At 44.6% G+C, this 19625-nt stretch overlaps 1 protein-coding gene and 1 long non-coding RNA gene across 3 annotated transcripts in view; one reads left to right on the forward strand and one right to left on the reverse strand.

Annotated features, from left to right (window-relative positions):
- Nucleotides 1–80: 80 nt before the first annotated feature.
- Nucleotides 81–19625, forward strand: part of LOC112547350 (uncharacterized) — a 30177-nt gene continuing 10632 nt past the window's right edge. Inside the window, exons 1-3 of one of the 2 annotated variants that reach the window (XR_016348172.1) lie at nt 81–193; nt 12613–12808; nt 14255–18176. This is a non-coding gene — a long non-coding RNA (uncharacterized LOC112547350). Of the gene's footprint in view, nt 194–12612; nt 12809–14254; nt 18177–19625 lie in introns of those variants that run through there. The other variant, XR_016348171.1, reaches the window with a different exon arrangement.
- Nucleotides 1784–19625, reverse strand: part of NIBAN3 (niban apoptosis regulator 3) — a 40381-nt gene continuing 22539 nt past the window's right edge. The window contains 15 exon segments of the mRNA XM_014578201.4: nt 1784–2954; nt 2957–3109; nt 3112–3173; nt 3175–3346; nt 6407–6518; nt 7625–7732; nt 7958–8074; nt 8202–8360; nt 9010–9197; nt 9598–9760; nt 10282–10386; nt 10480–10595; nt 12360–12527; nt 13623–13737; nt 14185–14316. Of these exon segments, the coding sequence (XP_014433687.4) occupies nt 2620–2954; nt 2957–3109; nt 3112–3173; nt 3175–3346; nt 6407–6518; nt 7625–7732; nt 7958–8074; nt 8202–8360; nt 9010–9197; nt 9598–9760; nt 10282–10386; nt 10480–10595; nt 12360–12527; nt 13623–13737; nt 14185–14316 (2205 nt within the window). The 3' untranslated portion in view covers nt 1784–2619.

Raw genomic sequence — 19625 nt, forward strand, 5'->3', positions numbered from 1 at the left:
ACACGCCGACCGGAAAAGTTCCAGACACGTCCGAGCCGAGTCTTAAAGGGACGTGGCCATCCCCGCCCCTGTAGGTGTCCCGCCCAGCCGTTGCCGTGGGCACCGGAGCCGGCGTGCGAGTGCTGGGTCCCAGCCCCGGCCTGGGCGCTGCGTTACCCCCAGGCCGGCCAGCAGCGGCGCGCTCTGTCCAGCCGTAAGGAAATGCGCCCGTGGGACCGGCCGCTGGGAGGAGCAGCCCCGGGTGCTGGGTCTAGGCCTGCTCCCTGCAGGAACGGGCTCCTGGAAAACTGCTCCGCCGTCCCGGGCAGCGCCTCTGCCGTGCACAGCACCGCTGTGGGGAGACGGAGCGTGGGCTGGGGGGGACTCCGGCCCCGCGCTGCCTGCAGGCCAGTCCTCACCCCTTAGCCGAACAGCGGAATAACCCATTGGGTAGTCAACCACTATAGTGCCTGGGGCCCCTTGCCACTCCTTGCTGCTGCCTCCAATGAAAGCAGCAGCGTGGGGTGCCCAGCAGGAGCTGGTCTGCGAGGGGAGCCAGTTTAAAAACCAGCACCCCTCACCGACTGTGGCTGCCTGTCGCCCCATGCTGCTGCCTCGGATACAGAGGCAGCAGCAGCCCTGATCCAGGGGAGAGTGGTCTGTGCTCCCAGACCCGGTGTGAGCCAGAACTGAGCTGGGCTGCCTGCCAGCCTCGCTCCTAATCACTTGTGTGCGTACAAGGTGTGCTGGATGTGCCCAGGCACACCCTAGTGTCTTAGAAAACCAGACACCTGGCAACCCTATCAGACAGTACGGTTTTTTGGGGCTCTGTCCTTTAAAAAAATCCAGAAAATACCAGACATGTGCAATGTCCGGTATTTTCTGGTTTTCCGACTGGGCACCCGGAAGCCTGGTGGGGGGAGTAGCTGGGAGGTGGAGGGCCATTGGTGCTGGGAGCCCTGGTTGGCATGTGAGGAGGAGGGGCAACCCGGTCCGTGCTCCTGCGTGCTGGTCAAGCGCATGGTGGAGCCGCAGCTGGACTGACTCGCACTTCACCTGGACCATGTGGGGGGCGGGAATGCCCTGGGATCTTCACTGCCTGGGTCAGTCCCACTCCCCGCTGGCTGATATGCTCCTCCCTCCCCATCCCCTCCTGGCCAGCCGGTTGGTTCTCCCCAACTTCTCCTCCCAATCTTCCCTGGCCAGCCCTGCTGCACCCGCCGCCAGCCCTGCTTCCGGCAGCCAGTTCTCCCCTCCTCTCCTGATCTTCCCCGGCCAGCCCCACTGCACGCCCCCGCCAGTGCTGCTTCCAGTGGCCAGTTCTCCCCTCCTCCTCCTGAGCTCCCCCAGCCAGCCCTGCTCCCGCTGGCTGCCCCCCTTTCCTCCCGATCTCCCCCGGCCAGCCCTGCTCCGCCCTCCCCCCACCGACCAGCTCTGCTTCCTGTCGGCCACCCCTCCCCTGGCCAGCCCCGCTTCCCTCCCGGCCAGTCCCTCCCTCCTCCCCGTCCCATGAAGTGTGTCTGGTATTTTTTTAAGACTACCTGGTAACCCTATAATGTCTCCAAAAAAAGTAGCTTTGCATTTTAATTTAATTGCATGATACGCTCTTTTAGTTTTAAAGTATGGATTTCTGTATTATGCAATAAGCGCCAAATTGCACATGTAAAAAGCAAACTAAGTAGTACAATGTCCCATACTTAAGTTTGTATTTTTTAAGTAAAGTTTAGTTGTTAATTTAAAAAAAAATAAGTTTAGTTAAGTTTTAGTTTCTTTAGTTTGTTTGATTAATAAAAATAATGTCCTTTGATTGAGTATTAATGTTCACCTTAAAAAAAAAAAAAATTCCTGGGTGCACACCCTAATGAAATGTGCTGCGCACACCTATGCTCCTAATACACTTTAAATACAGAGCTGCAGCAGGGGTAGGTCCCGGACTCATCACAAACCAGGACTGAACCAAGTTGCTGGCCAGCCTGCTAAAAATTCTTCTTGGGCAAGTGTGGGGGGGGGGGGGGGGGAGGAAATACATGTAGGCTGTGTCTACACTGGCCACTTATTCCAGAAAATCAGCCGCTTTTCCGGAATAACTTGCCAGCTGTCTACACTGGCCCCTTGAATTTCTGGAAAAGCACTGACGATCTACTGTAAAATCATCAGTGCTTTTCCGGAAAAACTATGTTGCTCCCGTTTGGGCAAAAGTCCTTTTCTGGAAAACTGTTCTGGAAAAGGGCCAGTGTAGACAGCACAGATTTCTTTTTCCGCCAAAAAGCCCCGATCGCGAAAATGACGATCGGGGCTTTTTTGCGGAAAAGCGCGTCTACATTGACACAGACGCTTTTCCGGAAAAGCATCCTGCCAATGTAGACGCGCTTTTTCCGGAAATACTTATAATGGAAAACTGTTCCGTTTTAAGCATTTCCGGAAAATCATGCCAGTGTAGATGTAGCCGTAATGTATGGCATTAATCTATAAGATTTTGCTTATCGGTTAATTGACATTATTACATCTCGAATCCAAGTATCTAGATCATGTGGAGAGGAAGCATCATCACCATGTTGATGCTGTGATGGGTCTGTAGGTATACCAACACTAGCCAAGACTGGAGGGGCCTGAGTCAGAGCCTGGCAATAGGATGTAACATTAACCACATTCCTCACATGGACCCTCTTGATCCTGGAATAACTTTCTGTATTTTTGTTTATTCTCATCATTCTGGCCTGCTCCTTTAATCCAAGATGGATTAAACTCTAATTCTTCATCACCTTTCTCCAACATCGCCCTCCCACATTCCTGCTGTTTCTTCGCAGCAGGAACTTGATCTGCAGAATGTTCATTTATTATGTTCTGTGGCTCATGTGGATCTTTACTCCTTGCACAAGAGCTCCATGACTTGTCATTATCTTTTTTTTTATTCAGGTCTCCTGCCCACATATTGTTTTCAGTTTCAGGCTCAATTGCGGTCTTCTCTACAACACATCTGTAGGCTCACTAATACAGCTACTTTGCATGTCTGGTTCCAAGGCCACCTTGTATCTCCAATTACAACCATCAAGCAACACCCTCAAAGGTTTTTCTGCTTCTCTATGGCAATGGGAAATTACTGGGTAGATTTGGTCTTTATCTTTGGGGTGTTTGCAGCTGAACTTCCTTTATATTTCCATGCTTTCTTGTCTGAAGTGGTCTCGCTCACGTGACGGGATGAGATTCATGGTGTCAGATGTGGCATTACCATCTAAAGTGCCTGTCCTTATTTCAGAGTGTCCCTGGGCTCTGCCCTGCTGCAGTAAGTTGTCCACATTATCCAGACCACAAGAGAAGCTGTCACTATAAAAATTATATCTCTTCTGAGTTGAAGCTTCTTTCAGGGCTGAAACAAAGAACAGCAAGTGAGAGAAAGAAATACCAAATCTTATTCTGCTCTCTATCCCTGCTGCTTCCATATTGTGCTTATTCATAGTCACGTGCCTGCACAGCACACACCTCCTACATTAATATTCCATCTGTCCCATGTCATAATTCTTATGAGCTCTTCTTGATATTTTTGTGTCCCCAGGGGAAGCCAGGTTATCCCCCAGCTCTAGCGTGGTAGCCAGGGTTAAGTCGTAGTGACTGCTCTTGAGACTTTGAAAACTCCACTGGCACATGCTTTATCTGGCTTGTCCCCCACCAAAAACATATTTGGAGAATTAAAAGTGGGCTTTGGGATTGGTTTGATCAGAGGAGCTTATGCAAGCAAGCAGATGGGCAGGATGCCTGGCTTTCAAATGATCACATTTACAATTTAGCCAGAGCATAAAAGCTCTCTTGTTTTTTTACACTTGAAAAGCAACCAGCACTATGCAGCCCTTCAATGACAACATGGCTGTAAAATGCATTTCCTCCACACTATCCCGTGGGAAATGTTTGGACAGCAGTCAGAGTGGGAAGAAAAAAAAGATGGAAACTGGCAGAAGTAAGGTATTTCAACACTGGAATACTGGATCTTACCACAAACAACATATGGAAAGTCCTTTAAAATAGGAAACCACAAAGCTGTCTATAGATGTCTGACTGTCAGAGCATTCCCATGCCAGAAAGCAATTGGTTTCCTGGTATCTAGCAGTGAGTTTCAGCTGGCCTGACCAGCTCAGGTGTGCTCCAACTCTATTGCTATAATCTGTATCTAAAAGGTGTCATGTCATAGGCATGATGTTTATAAGGGCAACCCACAGTGCTGCTGGAATTATGACTAAAATGTGTTGGGTTGTGTCATGATCATGAGGGTTAGCCAGCAGCCTGGGGACTAAGAGGTTAACTATGTCCCTTACCTAGCCAGGTGGAGTGGCCAATAGGAATGTAGGTAGGAATTTCAAACTGGGACAAAGGAATTTTTGGTTTTTCCCTCCTTTGTTCTGGACCGTTCTCTCCCATCTATTGAGGGGGACAGACACTATGTCTCCCTCCGAAAAGACTGTTTCTTCACTTTCTGTAAGTAGGGTAAAGTTTAGATAAATCCATCAGGTTTCATTGTTTTATGGTTTGGGTATGGGATCTGCTGTCTGTGCACTTTTTAAAAGATGTTTTGGCTTTTCTTTATAACTAAGTTCTAGACTATGGAGTTCTTCCATGAGTATATTATTGGTTACTTTTCCATCTAGCTATTATGCTTGCAACAGGAAGATTGTGGTGATAATAAAAGTTTTCTCTTTTCCTATTATTAACCTGGTATTGGTTAATGGTGGTGACCTGCTTTTTACTTTAGGGGTGAGATTTTCCTAAATGGTCTCTCCCCTGGTTTCTTCTATTAATTTGGGTGGTGGCAGTGGAGATTCTGTCCCCAAAATCTAGGGTTTTAAGATTTTGGGGGGAAGTTTTATACCAAAGCCTGGTAGATAAGGTTTTGTGGTGCATTTGCTGGCCCCCACTTCTGCATTTATCGTGCCAGAGCTGGGAAGATGAAAAACAATTCCCCCCTCCTCCCCCCAAAGAAATGCAGTTCCACCTGTATGAATGCATCTCCCATGTAAAGCAAAGTATGAGCAAAGAAAAGCACATCTGTATGCTAGACAAATAGCCATCAGGAGAACAAGTTGGGAAAATGATCACTTAATTTCAACAGGGTCTAGAGACAGCACCCCCACAAAGACTTTCTGCCTCCTGAAGCAGGGACAATTAACTTTGAGAGAGACTTTTCAAAGGTTTACAAGACTATACAGCAAGGGGAATAGAAACCATAAGTTATTCTTCCCCTGAGGAGACAAGGAAAAGCAACACTTTGCACTCTGTAGGGATCCTGACTAAGCTAGTCAGCTGTTGCAGGAAAAGGAAGACTGATGAGGAAACTACCTTGAACAAAGAATGTAGCTTGTTAAGGTAGATCAGTGGTCTCCAACCTTTTTGGGTGGCGGGCGCCGCGTGTGACTGTCGGGCTCTCCGGGGGGGGTGCTGCACGCCCGGGGGCAGGGCCATGCATGCACCGGGTGCCCGGGGATGGGGCCATGCATGCACTGTGCTCCGGGGGGCACCGCATTGGGGACCACTTAGGTAGATCTTAGTCATTAGAAAGCATAGTTGTCTTGCATTTGTTTGTAATTGTCTTTTTCCCTGTAACTGAACCCTCTTAAAACCTCTTTTTTGATGGAATACACTTACTTCACTTTTTACCAAACCCAGTGCTGAGGCTGAAATGATTGTCAAGATTACCAGCTTTTGGGTCTGTTTCTTTCAAGGAGTCCTGAGTGGTCCATGTGGGGGATGGACATTGCAGGGAGACTGTTTGGGGGAAATTCAGGCCTGGGGGGAATGTTGGGATCATTTTACAAACTCTTAACGGGCTGGTGCAAGCAAGGTATGGCCTAAATGCTTGTCAAACCAGCTGTTGGTGTCAGGGGTATGAACCACAGCTCCCCAGCATTTAAAGCACTCAAAGTTGGAAGGCAGGTGGTAATAACCCCCTACTGGTGTGAACTGAACACCAAAATTGTTGGGATATGTACAAATTAATAGGGGTCTGGAATGGCTATACATTAGCGGTAAGGGGTCCAGCCAAAGCAGGAATTGTTTATTCTTTTTGTTTTTCTGTTTGAAAAGATAGATACAGAGTAGATAGATGGGGTCTGTCCAAAGCAGGCATTTTTTTAATATATAGTGCCAAATTATTGCTCACTCAAAACATTATATGGGGGGGGGGGAGTCCAAAAAAAGCCCAAGTATCTGCAATAAAAAGGTCTGTTTACCCCCATCCACTCCTGGGTCGCCTGTTTCTTCTCTAACAAAAACATCACAAAATGCTTTAAAAAAAACCCTGACAACAGTCAGAAGGAATGTTACAGGCCTGGTAACTGTAAACATTTTTGGCCAGGATAACCTGTCCTCTCTTTAGCAGAGGATAAATACCAAACAGTGCAGACTTTGGTCTGTTTTAGGATGGAACCCAGTTTCTACTCACCTTTGCTGACTGCTTCCTGCAAAACAGCCAGAACCATTTCTTCATAAATATTTTCAACATTGATGATGCCACTGAAGTCGGCAAACACATAATTTTCATATTTGGACAGCTTCTGCCAAAGGTGGTAAAAGAGAGGGGAAATCAGCCAATACCAGTTATAGATACACCTCACACACATAGATAAGCAGGGCCAGCCTTGGATTACATAGCAACCAAAGTGAACCAAAATTCGGAGTTCTGCTCCATCTTGGAACAAATGGTCATCTGAAATTCCAATAGCACCCATTAGTGGCTGGCCCTGCACAATGTAGTGTGTGTATTTATAGGTTCAGAAGGAAAGTGGAGCCACAGGGCTGGTGTGTTTAAACCCTGTTTGCCTGAAGCTGGGAATGAGTGACAGGAAATGGACAGCTTGATGATTGTCTGTTTTGTTTATTCCCTCCAGGGCATGTGGCATTAGCCACTGTCAGAAGATAGGATACTGAGTTAGATGGACCTTTGGTTTGTCTCAGTCCAGCCATTCTTATGGTTAAACAGCCAGAAGGGGAAGTATTCACTGGAATTAGTTCAAGCTCCCCAGAAATCTGGGGGAAAATTAATGAAGTTCAGGATCAAGTTTCCCAGACTTCTGATGACTAAAGACCAAATTTAAATCTCTTCAGGACACAGTGCCTTCTATCACCAGACCACTGACATGTACCAGGACTGCCTTCAAAGGGAGTCAAACTTAACCATTATCTGGTACAAGGTACTGAGTTAGGCTGGTAGCAGCGCAGAAAAACAACAAAATGGAAGAGGAGATTTTGGGGAATCATTTACATGGCTGGAAGAGTCATAAAGTGAAATAGAAGTCGATTCATTAGCCTCTGGAGGGAGTTAAACTGACTGCTTGTTAAGAGTGCCCTACATTTTGGTGGCACTGAAGAACCTGTAATACTGCCTAAGGCCTCTCCTCTCTTCAGAGTCTCAATCTTGCCATACTGGAAACCTATAACAAAGGGTCAGACTAAATGATATAATCACCCCTTCTGGTCTTAAATTCTATAAAAGACATTAAGGGGAAAGAGGATTCTCCCATTAGTCCGCTGAAGTTGACTGGGCTAGCAAAGCATTTCTGAAAAATAAAAGGTATTAGTTTGATAAAATAAAATCAGCTTGGAAGAGCATCAGTTCACACATGAGGTTTGGGTCCCTTCATCATTCAGAATCAGACCTCACCAGTTTACATATGGGCTCCAGATTCTTCAGCAGAAAAGGAAGGAAGATCTGAACCAACCACTCTTGTGCAAACTGCTTCTGGATGGAACTGCTGTCATAGTCCAATTTCTGAAAACCAACCACAACCAAATTTCAAAAGGAAACAGCAGAACAGTCAGGAAACTTCCCCACGACCTCTTCGGCATCTATCTATCTATCTTCAGCAGTTAGGGACTGGGAAACACGAGGAACAAAGTTTTCAAGGCAGCGTGCAGAGCACGAGCGCCAACAAGTGCAGACAGAGTAAGATCCACAGAAACAGGATTTTACACAAACAGAAGTTAAGAGCGTCACCTTCAGCACACGATCCTTGATTTTTTTCAGAGTCTGGGTGATTTGGCTGTGGTTGGTGGCCAAGCTCAGATGTTGCTCTGAAAGCTGCTGGAATGTATGAACCGAATTCTGCATTAGCTATAAAAGACAGAAAAAGATCAGCTCAGAGCGGAACACATAGGGAATGAATGCACTGTCCCTTCTCTCTACCTTCACTAACAGGTTGCCTCCACCCAGACTGTTTTCTCAAAGTATCACCACTTACCTGCTGCATGAGATTTTGTGCTTCAAGGATTAAACATGCCACACCATGAAAGCCAAATCTCTCCTTCAGTCCTTGCAGACTGTTCTTGTAGAGATTAGCCTTCTTGTAACATCGCTCCATGAGTCCAGGTTTCCAGGGCATTTTCCCAAGTGAGAGAACCTGTGTCAGACCAGCAGTTAGCTAGTGAAAGTCTGCACAGCACCTAGAGGCAATGAAAGCCTGCCTAAATGCTAAGAATAAATATTACATGCAAAGGGGTCTCCATCCCAAGCAACGTAAAACTGAAAAGAAGGCATCTCCTTGCAGAAGAACATTGACTACTTGTTTTTGGAGCCATGTTTATCCCACAATACCTGTTTATGGGTGATTCATGAACATGCAGTAGAATACCCGAGCAGACTGAGTCAAGTGCTGACACTATATTCTCATTTAACAAAGTGGCCTCCCTTTATCAAGCTGCCTCTGTGGTGAAGTCAGACTCCAAACAGCATATGGCACTGATCTGAATGAACTGCCTTGTGGGAGGTGAAAGTTGCAAGAGCTCACCATCCTCACAATTATCTCCTTTCTAGTTGGGGATCAGGGAGCCGTTTTCCCCCATTATGCAGTTCTGCACAATTTAGATGCATTTTGCAATGAGGAGGTGATTATAAGTGTTCTACAGAGTACTGAAGCAGGTGAATCACTAGTGTTCCCTGGGTCTAGGGGACAAATGGAATTAAGTTGCCATCCTCAATATTGAAAGCGGGATGTAAGGTGTTTTCCAGGGGAACAATAAAATGGTCCCTCTATCAATGTTATGTCTTACCTCTTCCTGCAAGTTGGTGATCGGCAAACTCTGCACATTTCTAATTATCTCATCAATTTTGTCTGTGAAGAGTGAATGCACCATGTCAAACCCTAAGCTGATGGGGTGTATGAGTTCCTCCATCACACAGTCCAGGTGAGGCTCTATTCCTTGGCGACAGCAGGATTCTGCTGGGCTCTGGACCACCACTGCCAAGATGGAAACTCCTCAATTAGCCTAACAGAGTCACAGTGGAACTCAGGTTGCCCTGGACTAATTAGACTTAAGTAGAAGACTGCAGGGTTTTGGAATATGAAATGCTCATCCATCCACCGATCCTTTATTTCGGATGTGCCCATCCCCTCAATTTCTGTCTATCTAGGGTACCCATCACAATAGCTTCTCATCATAAATACAGTAATCAAAGTTCACACAGCATTATCTAAAACAGTAAGAAAATGAACTTGTTACCAACCCAACCTCTCCAGGGGAAGCTAATGCTGCACACACAATCTCAGAATTTCAAATACAACAGAGAGAGTTAGAATGCCAAAGCAAAGTAAATCCCATGGATTAATAGAAGAAAACCATATACCACCCCCCTTCAACCTTGGAGTTTTCTAGATATCTGATCCTTTAAAGTCAGCATCTGATCCAGATCAGGGCGAATCTTCTTTTCCAACTGCAAATGGAGTTTCTCATTTTCCCTCTGAAAATTCAGGAATTCGTTGGAGACCTGGCTGAGGACCAATGTATAAACCTCCTCCAGGAACTGACCAGCCACAGCAGGGCCCAGATCAGCATAAGGGAAAGAGAAAACAGGGGGAAAATAAAGGCATCATACAGGCTATATGCAGAGACCAGAAGTTTCTGGTGATGCTGCTGAATGTACAGTCCTCGTTAGTGCACTAACCAGATACAAACGCACTAACCTATCTTGACTCATCTGGAGCCATGTGACCCAACACAAATGCCAATCCAATCACCCCTCGGGCATCATTTAGCAGCTACATGCAGACACGATTTACTCCCCAGAAATACCATGTTTAAAAATTTATACAACACACTGCATAACAGGCAGCAGTTTCATAGGACACATGAAATGAAGAGTCTGTGAGCTGGATATTGAGAGCAATAGCTAGCAGAGATGTTCTTTGCACCACGTCAAATAAAGTACAAATTCCTAACATGCTCTCCCCATGCATAGTCTAAAAAGTTAGCTGAATCTTGCTTGTTAGTTCCTGAAACATCACTTTTGGGATTTCAGGTGTAAGCATTGTTCTGTGGACTTACCTGGCACCAGGACTGTTTCTTCCTGCTTTCTGATCCTTTGAGATTTGGGGAGATCTGAGACTGCAGCACTGGAAGCAAATCCTCCATCAGCACATTACTAAGAATCTAAACCCAAAGAAAAAGACCATCTTCACTAAGTTAACAACACAGACCATGCATTAAATACTACAGCTTGGGAATGCTTGGCACTTTACAAACCTCAGGTTCTGTTCCCAGGAAGAAATCCCCTGCTCCGTAACTACCCTTCTCTTGCCTGTAAAACCGCACAGCTTCCAAAAACGCCTCTACTTCAAAGGAATCCTGTCTGTGTAAAACTGAATTGAAATACCAGTTAGTTAGTCCCAGCAACATTTAACTGAGGTTAATCAGAAAAGCCTGATCCACTCTCAGCAAAGTCAAATCTGGCTGCATAGAACAGCTTGCTGGTGACGAGCATTGCTTAAATGACACAACGATAAGTGCTATAAAACCTATGAGAGAGAATAACATTATGCGACCAACAAGGGTGGTGTAGGAGTCTCTGAAAATCTCTGTGGCTCTGAGTGCACCTGCCTCTCCCTTTAAAGAAATGAAACCCAAACTACCTGAAGTGGCTCAAATTTAAAACCATAATTTTAATCCCAGGACGTAGGAAACATTCACTTTCTTTGGACTTACATCAATACCACATCTCAGAGGGGTAGCCATGTTAGCCTATAACTTTAAAAACAACGAGCAGTCCTGTGGTATCTTAGAGCTAATACATTTGTTGGTATCAAGAACTTAAACCTCCAGTGCATCACTGACAATCTACAACCTATTATCAGCCATCACATACCACACCAGAGTCACACTTACCCAGGAACTTACCTCTGCAACAAACCCTGCCAACTCTATCCACATAGCTATACAAGCAACACCAGCATAAGACCTAAGTGCATAAGTCACACCATCAGGGGCTCATACACTTGCACATCCACCAATGTGATACAGGAGTGGCCTAAGGCGGGCTGCGGTAGCTGGCGCCCCAGGCGGAATGCGCAATTGGTGCCCCCACCTGCATGGCCCTCAATGGCGTGATGTCATCATTGGGCGCCCCGTTGAAGGTGGCGCCCTAGGCAACGGCGAGTTGGCCTATACTCACGGGTGTCCCAGATGTAATATATGCTATCAAGTGCCAGCGATGACCCTCTGCCATGTATACTGGCCAAACATAATAGTGTCTGTGCCAAAGGATAAATGGACACAAATCAGACATCAGGAATGGTAACACACAAACTTCTAGGGGAATATTTAACCTCCCTGGACATTCAATAATGGGTGTAAAAGTGACTATTCTTCTACAAAAGAATTTTATCCCCTAATTACAGAGAGAGACATCTGAACTGGAGTTCATTTACAAGTTCATCACTATCAACTTAGGCTTGAATAAAGATCTTAAGTGGTTAATGCACTACAAAGGCAGTTTCTCCACCTTTGATAGTCCCATTTTCACATCACATGCTCTGAACAGACACATCCAGCCTGACTTAATTAGCTTAATTAACACTGGTTTACAATTCACGCAGACTGCTCCCCCCACCACTGCTGCCTCTGTATCAGAGGCAGCAGTGCAAGGGGGAGGCAGGAGCCGGTGCTCTGGGAGAGCCAGTTTAAAAGTCAAGCCCTCATGAGTACCAGCTCCTGCTTTCTCCCCCTCCCTCCTGCGCTGCTGCCTCGCTATCAGAGACAGCAGCGTGGGAGGTGCAGATGGCTCCACAGAAGCTGGTACTCACGGGAAGCTGGCTTTTAAATAGGCTCCCCTGGAGCACCAGCTCCAGCCTGTCCCCTGTGCTGCTGCCTCCTCTGATATAGAGACAGCAGTGTTGGAGGGAGCTGGCTTGATAGCTGATTTCCTGCGTATACTGGCTCTCGCCTCCCATCCCTGCTGCCTCTAATACAGAGGCAGCAGAGGGGAGGGTATGTTTAACAGTGCTGGTTAACCGATAAACCCAGGATTATCAGTTAACCATGCACACAGGTCATAGCGAACTCCTACTCTCAGCCTCATATGCAGATGTTGCCTCATGTCTAATAATGCAGGAACTTCCAGATGTTACCTGTGCTACAATATCGGATCCCATCTCGAAACATGGATTTCCAGGTGTGCTGGGATTCTACAGAGTTTGTGCAGAAACAGAAGGACTTTCGGAATGGATGGTAAAGGAACAGCAGAAACTCTTCCGGAGGCTCATTTAAGGGGTCTTGGTCCCAATGTGGGTAGTCAACTTGAAAAGGAAAGCACAGAACATGTTTCCAACAGTGACTGTTAGAATCAAATGTTTCTTGAAATAATGTGTTATGTCTCCACAGCTCTTAATGATCCTGGTGTCTCTCCCTGGTGCCCAACCCAGAGGACAGCTGCCATTTTACTGCCAGAAGGAATGCCTATCTACAGCTAAGGCAGCAGAGGGAACTACATATTATCAGTACTTGCCAAGATTCAGCCTATAATTGGAGACATCTAAATGCACTGAGTGAGGCTGAACACCTGCACGGTCACTTTAAGGTATTTTCATTTTACTGGTTCATATTTACTAGAAAATATTGTGTCAAATCAGCACACTAAAGATGTTCCTATTCCACCGTTAACAAAATCTGTTCAGAAAGTGATTGCTGAAGCCTCACTTCCTTTCTCATGGACTATTTCAGCAGATAGGAAAGATTCCTGCTTCATTAGCAATTTTAATGTGGATTGAATAAAATAAAATGATCAGCTATTTACATATTATGATAACTAGATGGAACTTTTAAGGCACATTGCCAGTTTCTATACAGACCTGGCAAGTGGAGAAAGAGAACAGAACAGCTGTCTCAAATGGAGTGCAGGGATTGGCAACATCTTGCTGCATCTGCTTCTAATTTCATGTCACTTCACCATGAAACCTGGGTTCTTCATCTGGCTGAATAAAACCCTGTAACCCACTAACAGTACTAACTGTATTTATTCTAAAGAGAGAAAAGGGGGGACAGAAGAGCATGGTAAAAAGGAAACAGGTTTAAACAGCATGAGGTCCTAAAAAGCACATCAGTATGTTTGGTTTATTTTGTGATCTCTAGCTTTGAACAGTGCAGTAGTCCCTTGAGCAATGGGGCCTCTGCATATGTATAATCAATGTTCTTCTATAAGGATGGCAAAGTCCATCACATAACAAAAAATAGAAAGTTTAGAATTCAGAAATGGAGCTCTTTCTATTTAGAGCTGGTGTTGCTGAGGAGTTCTTGAAGTTGCTGTCCTGAATAATGCTATGAGGGGGCAGTAAGACTCTTTGCCCTTTCTATTTCCTGACACATTTCTCAAACAGGGCACATCACAGACTTACATACTAATCCCTGGCAGAGACTATTGATCAGTCTTGTGTATTTACTCAGCGAGGTCACCAGCAAGTATCCGGATAAACTAGTGGATCCTCTGGGTTTATTGTCTTTCCCCTGGGCCTGGAAAAGAAATCCAAACAGAACTATCTTCAGGAGGGCTTAAGGGCAGAATTCCTCACACAAACCTGGCTGCTAGGATTTAGGGTCTGAAGTGACTGACATCAAGTCTCTCTCGCTCTCTCTAAATGTCACTCATTGACAGTAACGGCCATTTTTGAGTGTGGAATTTAGTAGCTGTTTAACAAACTCTACACATCCATTTTGGAGAGGAAACAAAGGAGGAGAATTTAGTCCTATAAGCCAGAAGGAGGAATTTTAGGGAGGCAGAACATAATTTTCCGGAACTGTGCGGCTAATTGTCCTTTAAGAAGGCAAACCCATGTTCAGACGTCTGGGCATACAAGTATTTACAGGAGACTCATCTGAATGGGGTGATAATATGCAAGATCTATATACACTTTATAACCCAGGAAGTGGGGATAAAAGCAACTGAAGCAGCACATTTACCTCTTTACTATCAAACCACTCCAGGGTGCAGTTTCCCAGCAAAATGAAATAACTCTTTTTCCACTTGCAGGTGTCCCCATTATACTGTGTCAGGACTCCTTCATGCAGAAGAGCAACAGGTGGTATCTGGAGCTGTGAATGGATAAAGGAGGACAGGATAGGGCTAACCCTAAGTCCCAGTGACAGTGCAGATGCAACTGTAAACTCTTTGGAGCAGAGACCATGTCATCTTCTGTGTCTAACCCTGACCCAGGCCTTTGGCTGTTACTCTAAAACAATATAAATAATAAGAACATAAGAATGGCCATACTGGCTCAGACCAAAGGTCCATCTAGCCCAGTAGCCTGTCTGCCGACAGTGGCCAGCACCAGGTGCCCCAGAGGGGGTGGACCGAAGACAATGATCAAACGATTTGTCTTGTGCCATCCATCTCCAGCCTCGGACAAACAGAGGCCAGGGACACCATTTTATCCCCTAGCTAATAGCCTTTTATAAAGATGTCTAAATAATGAGACAAGTGAATGACGACATCTAGTGGCCACTGGCAGCAAATAAAACACCTACATTAACTTCTATTTCTCTCCCTCCCCCTGTAATTTCAGTCAAAATAGCTCTTAAGGGGGGGGTTACAAAGTCTTTCAATCTAATCCAGAGGACAGGTAACAATTTATCAGCTCCATCAGTATATAAAAAAATTATAAAACTGCATGTACTATAGAACTGCAGTGATATAGCTGTGTTTGTACCAGGATATTAGAGACAGGCAGAAGTGTTAATAGTCCATCAGACCATGAATGGTCTCTTGCAACATGTATTAACTCCTTATGCTTAACAATTTCTTACACCTTGTATTTATTCATGATGCTCTGAGTACCTTTCCCAGACCTGAAGCAGAACTCTGTGTGAGTTTCTCTCTTTGCAAATTGAAGCAGGTGAATGAAAGTATGAGCAAGTAACAGTGAATGGCAGGTTTTTAAACTTCCTACTAGCAGCAGGGCTGCATTGAAGATTAGCACTTGGGAGTTGCCAGCTCCTATTCCCATGCTTAAGCCACCAGAGTATACACATCCTCATGCTTGATCCATTCAGCAACACAGAACTGTGTGTCAGAGATTAATCATACTAGAGCCCTAAAGGATCTCAAGATGCTAGAGAGAATGGAGGATGAAGGCAAAGTTGTTTTCTGATCAGGGAGAAGGCAGCAGCTCAAGATGTTTGGGGAAAAAGAAAAAGCTCTCCTAGAACACTAATAACAGCCATACATTGCACTTTCACAGCTCCTACATTAGTTAGCAAGGATCAGAGAGGGAAGGAGAAGGAAAGGAGGGATGGTGTGCAAGAAAACCAGGGATGGTCTAGACAGTATTTGGTCCTGCCATGAGGGCAGGGGACTGGACTTGATGACCTCTCGAGGTCCCTTCCAGTCCTAGTATTCTATGATTCTATGAAAATGTGGCCTTTTGAATTCTCTGAAACTTTAGTCAGTATTTGAAATGTGAACTTAGTAGTGCCATCACTGGCCTCCAGCATGCAGAAACTGCCCTACACCCCAAACACACACAGAGGTATGAATCAGGAACTGCTTTTGTATTTTTAAATATGTTCCTAAAAAACTATGTCCAGGGCATGAGCAGCCAAAGCCCCTACTGTTAGGTCAGTGATTCACATGCTAGCAATTACTTACATGTGTAGCCAACAATATTAGTTACTAGCAAAAATACCCAGCGTCGCCCGGGGAAAGTATAGTAAAAGGTGTGATAAATGAACTATGTCAATGACATGAACATAGTATATTTTACTGGAAATACTTTTCTCTCATATATTACTTTAAGAAATTTACATAGCTAGTGATGTGCTTACAAAACGCATTTACATTTAACTCATTTGTTGATAACAAAAGGTGTGGTGAATGAACTATGTAAATGACGTTAACATAATGTATTTTATTGGAAATACTTTTTCTTATATCATAGGGAAAGGATCTCGTAGTTGCAGTTTATGTGATACACTTAACAGAAGAGTCCAGCAAATGCCTATGATGAGGCACTACGAAAAGCTAATTAGTGGCCCCGTTGGGGCTCTGGGGGACCCAATTTTGAGATATAATCAATCCAGTTATTGAAGTTAGGAAATCAGTAGTATCCATTCAAAATTTGGTGTTTCTAGCTGTTACCGTTTCAGAGATCTAAGCTAATTATCAGTGGGCCCAATTGGGGCTCTGGAGGAACCGATTTCCAGATATAACCAATCTAGTTATTTAAGTTAGGAAATCAGTAGAATCCATTCAAAATTAGGTGTTTCCCAGCAAATGCCTATGATCAGGCGCTACTAAAAGCTAATTAGTAGCCCAATTGGGGCTCTGTGGGAACCAATTTCAAGATATAACCAACCCAGTTATTGAAGTTAGGAAATCAGTAGTATCTGTGCAAAATTTTGTGTTTCTATGATCAGGTGCTACTAAAAGCTAATTATCAGTGGGCCCAATTGGGGCTCTGGAGGAACCGATTTCTAGATATAACCAATCCAGTTATTTAAGTTAGGAAATCAGTAGTATCTGTTCAAAATTTGGAGTTTCCCAGCAAATGCCTGTAGAAGCTGTAGAAACCATTTCATATTTAGCTAGAAGCCATTTTGTATAACAGAAACCATTTCAGCTTTTCTCTCAAGCACGTAGACCAGAGTGAACTTTCTGTCACCCCGTGAGAAGAGGCCTACAGGATGGGCTATTGGTATGTGTTAATTGGGCTGGTTGGGTCAGGAGATGTACTCCCTCGTTCCTGTCCGCCATCTTGCTGATAAAGCTTTGTTTTTCCAAGTTTAATTAAGGATTTCTGTAATTGGATGCCCTGACGTCGGACTGTTTGGCTAAGGGTATAAAGATACTAAGATTGATTGTATTAGCCAGCCTTACTGAGCCTGGCTTTGCTGGGACCACGTTTGGCTCATGCTGTGCTTTATTAATTAATAAAGCTGTTTGTTAGCTGCTTAAACAGAGAGGAGCATTTTTTTTGCTTCGACAAGCCTATGATCAGGCACTACTAAAAGCTAATTAGTGGCCCAGTTGGGGCTGTTGGGGACCCAATTTTGAGAAATAATCAATCCAGTTATTGAAGTTAGGAAATCTGTAGTATCCATGCAAAATTTGGTGTTTCTAGCTCTTACCATTTCGGACATCTTTTGGGACAAACAAACAAACATTCAGAAATATTTATAAGAAGATTATTCAGTTATTGGGTGATGTTAAGATTATGTTATATATAGTTGTATGTTAGAGTTTATTTGTAGGGTGCTAAAAGTATAAAAGATAGCTCCTCTAAATACCGAGCTATGCACTAAACATGAGTCAGAGAAGCTGAAATGCAAGAACCCGTAGGCTGATGCCTTCAGGACTTTGGCTTAGCTATTTTAGGCCTTTGAGACAAGAAATCATGACATGAGTGACAGGAAAAATAACCCTATGCCCCAAAAAGATGCTAAACATACTGTAAAGGTGTATCTGTCTCAGACGTGTTTTAAATATAGGATACTGGTTGTGCTAATGAGAATAAAGAGAACTTACCCAGCCTACAGAAAATTGGGGTCTCGTCCAACCCTAACACTGTTGTCAAAGATGTGAGTATATTTGTAACTTGTGCATAGGTCTGTATGGAATTTCTATATGATTGGGTAATCATACCCGTGTCACACTAATAAAACCTAACAGACTAGACTTTGTACTGGTGAATGTATAAGTGGTCTCCACCTTTGGTTTTTATGTGTTCCTAGAAACTCTAAATGTGAAGCAATTAATGGGAGATCTTTCACTCTGTTAAGGCTGAAACTGTAGCTATCAGACCTGACTCCATGGTGGTTTCACAGCAAAATTTACTTTAAATACAAGGCTACACATGAGACTGCTAGAGCTTAGAACATAAGAACGGCCATACTGGGTCAGACCAAAGGTCCATCTAGCCCAGTAGCCTGTCTGCCGACAGTGGCCAGCACCAGGTGCCCCTGAGAGGATGGATCAAAGACAATGATCAAGCAATTTGTCTCCTGCCATCCTTCTCCAGCCTCTGACAAACAGAGGCCAGGGACACCAATTCTATCCCCTGGCTAATAGCCTTTTATGGACCTAACCTCCATGAAATTATCTAGCTTCTCTTTAAACTCTGTTATAGTCCTAGCCTTCACAGCCTCCTCTGGCAAGGAGTTCCACAGGTTGACTACACGCTGTGTGAAGAAGAACTTTCTTTTATTAGGTTTAAACCTGCTACCCATTAATTTCATTTGGTGTCCTCTAGTTCTTCTATTATGGGAACTAATAAATAACTTTTCTTTATCCGCCCTCTCCACACCACTCATGATTTTATATACCTCTATCATATCCCCCCTCAGTCTCCTCTTTTCTAAACTGAAGAGTCCCACTCGCTTTAACCACTCCTCATATGGGACCCGTTCCAAACCCCTAATCATTTTAGTTGCCCTTTTCTGAACCCTTTCTAAGGCCAAAATATCTTTTTTGAGGTGAGGAGACCACATCTATACACAGTATTCAAGATGTGGGTGTACCATAGTTTTATACAGGGGCAGTAAGATATTCTGTGTCTTATTTTCGATCCCTTTCTTAATAATTCCTAACATCCTATTTGCCTTTTTGACAGCCGCTGCTCACTGTGTGGAAGTTTTCAGAGAACTACCAACAATAACTCCAAGATCTCTTTCCTGATTTGTCGTAGCCAAATTAGCCCCCATCATACTGTACCTATAGTTGGGTTTATTTTTCCCGATGTGCATTACTTTACACTTATCCATATTAGATTTCATTTGCCGTTTTGTTGCCCAATCACTTAGTTTGGTGAGATCTTTTTGGAGTCCCTCACAGTCTGTTTCTGTCTTGACTATCCTAAACAGTTTGGTATCATCCGCAAACTTTACCACCTTACTGCTTACCCCTTTCTCCAGATCATTTATGAATAAGTTGAAAAGGATTGTTTCCAGGACTGACCCTTAGCGGACACCCACTAGTTACCCCTCTCCATTCTGAAAATTTACCATTTATTCCTACCCTTTGTTTCCTGTCTTTTAACCAGTTCTCAATCCAAGAAAGGACCTTCCCTCTTAGGAACGAGCTGTAGACTCCATGGGTACGTCTAAACTACATGGCGCCGTCGAGGGAGCCATGTTGATTTGTTTGTTCGGCAAAGGGAAATGAAGCCGCGATTTAATTTAAATGGCTGCCGTGCTGAGCCGACAAACAGCTGATCTGCTGTTTGTTGGCTCAGCGCACTAGTCTGGACGCTCCCCTGCCGACATGAAAGCCCTTTATCGACCTCCCAGATAAACCTCATCCTACGAGACATAACGGGGAGGTTGATAGAGGGCTTTCAGGTCGGCGCGGGAGCATCCAGACTAGCGCGCTGAGCCGACAAACAGCTGAGCAGCTGTTTGTCGGCTCAGCG

This window comes from Pelodiscus sinensis, chromosome 31 (genome assembly GCF_052426305.1).
Source record: "Pelodiscus sinensis isolate ZL-2025 chromosome 31, ASM5242630v1, whole genome shotgun sequence".
In the NCBI taxonomy this organism is placed as follows: domain Eukaryota; kingdom Metazoa; phylum Chordata; order Testudines; family Trionychidae; genus Pelodiscus; species Pelodiscus sinensis.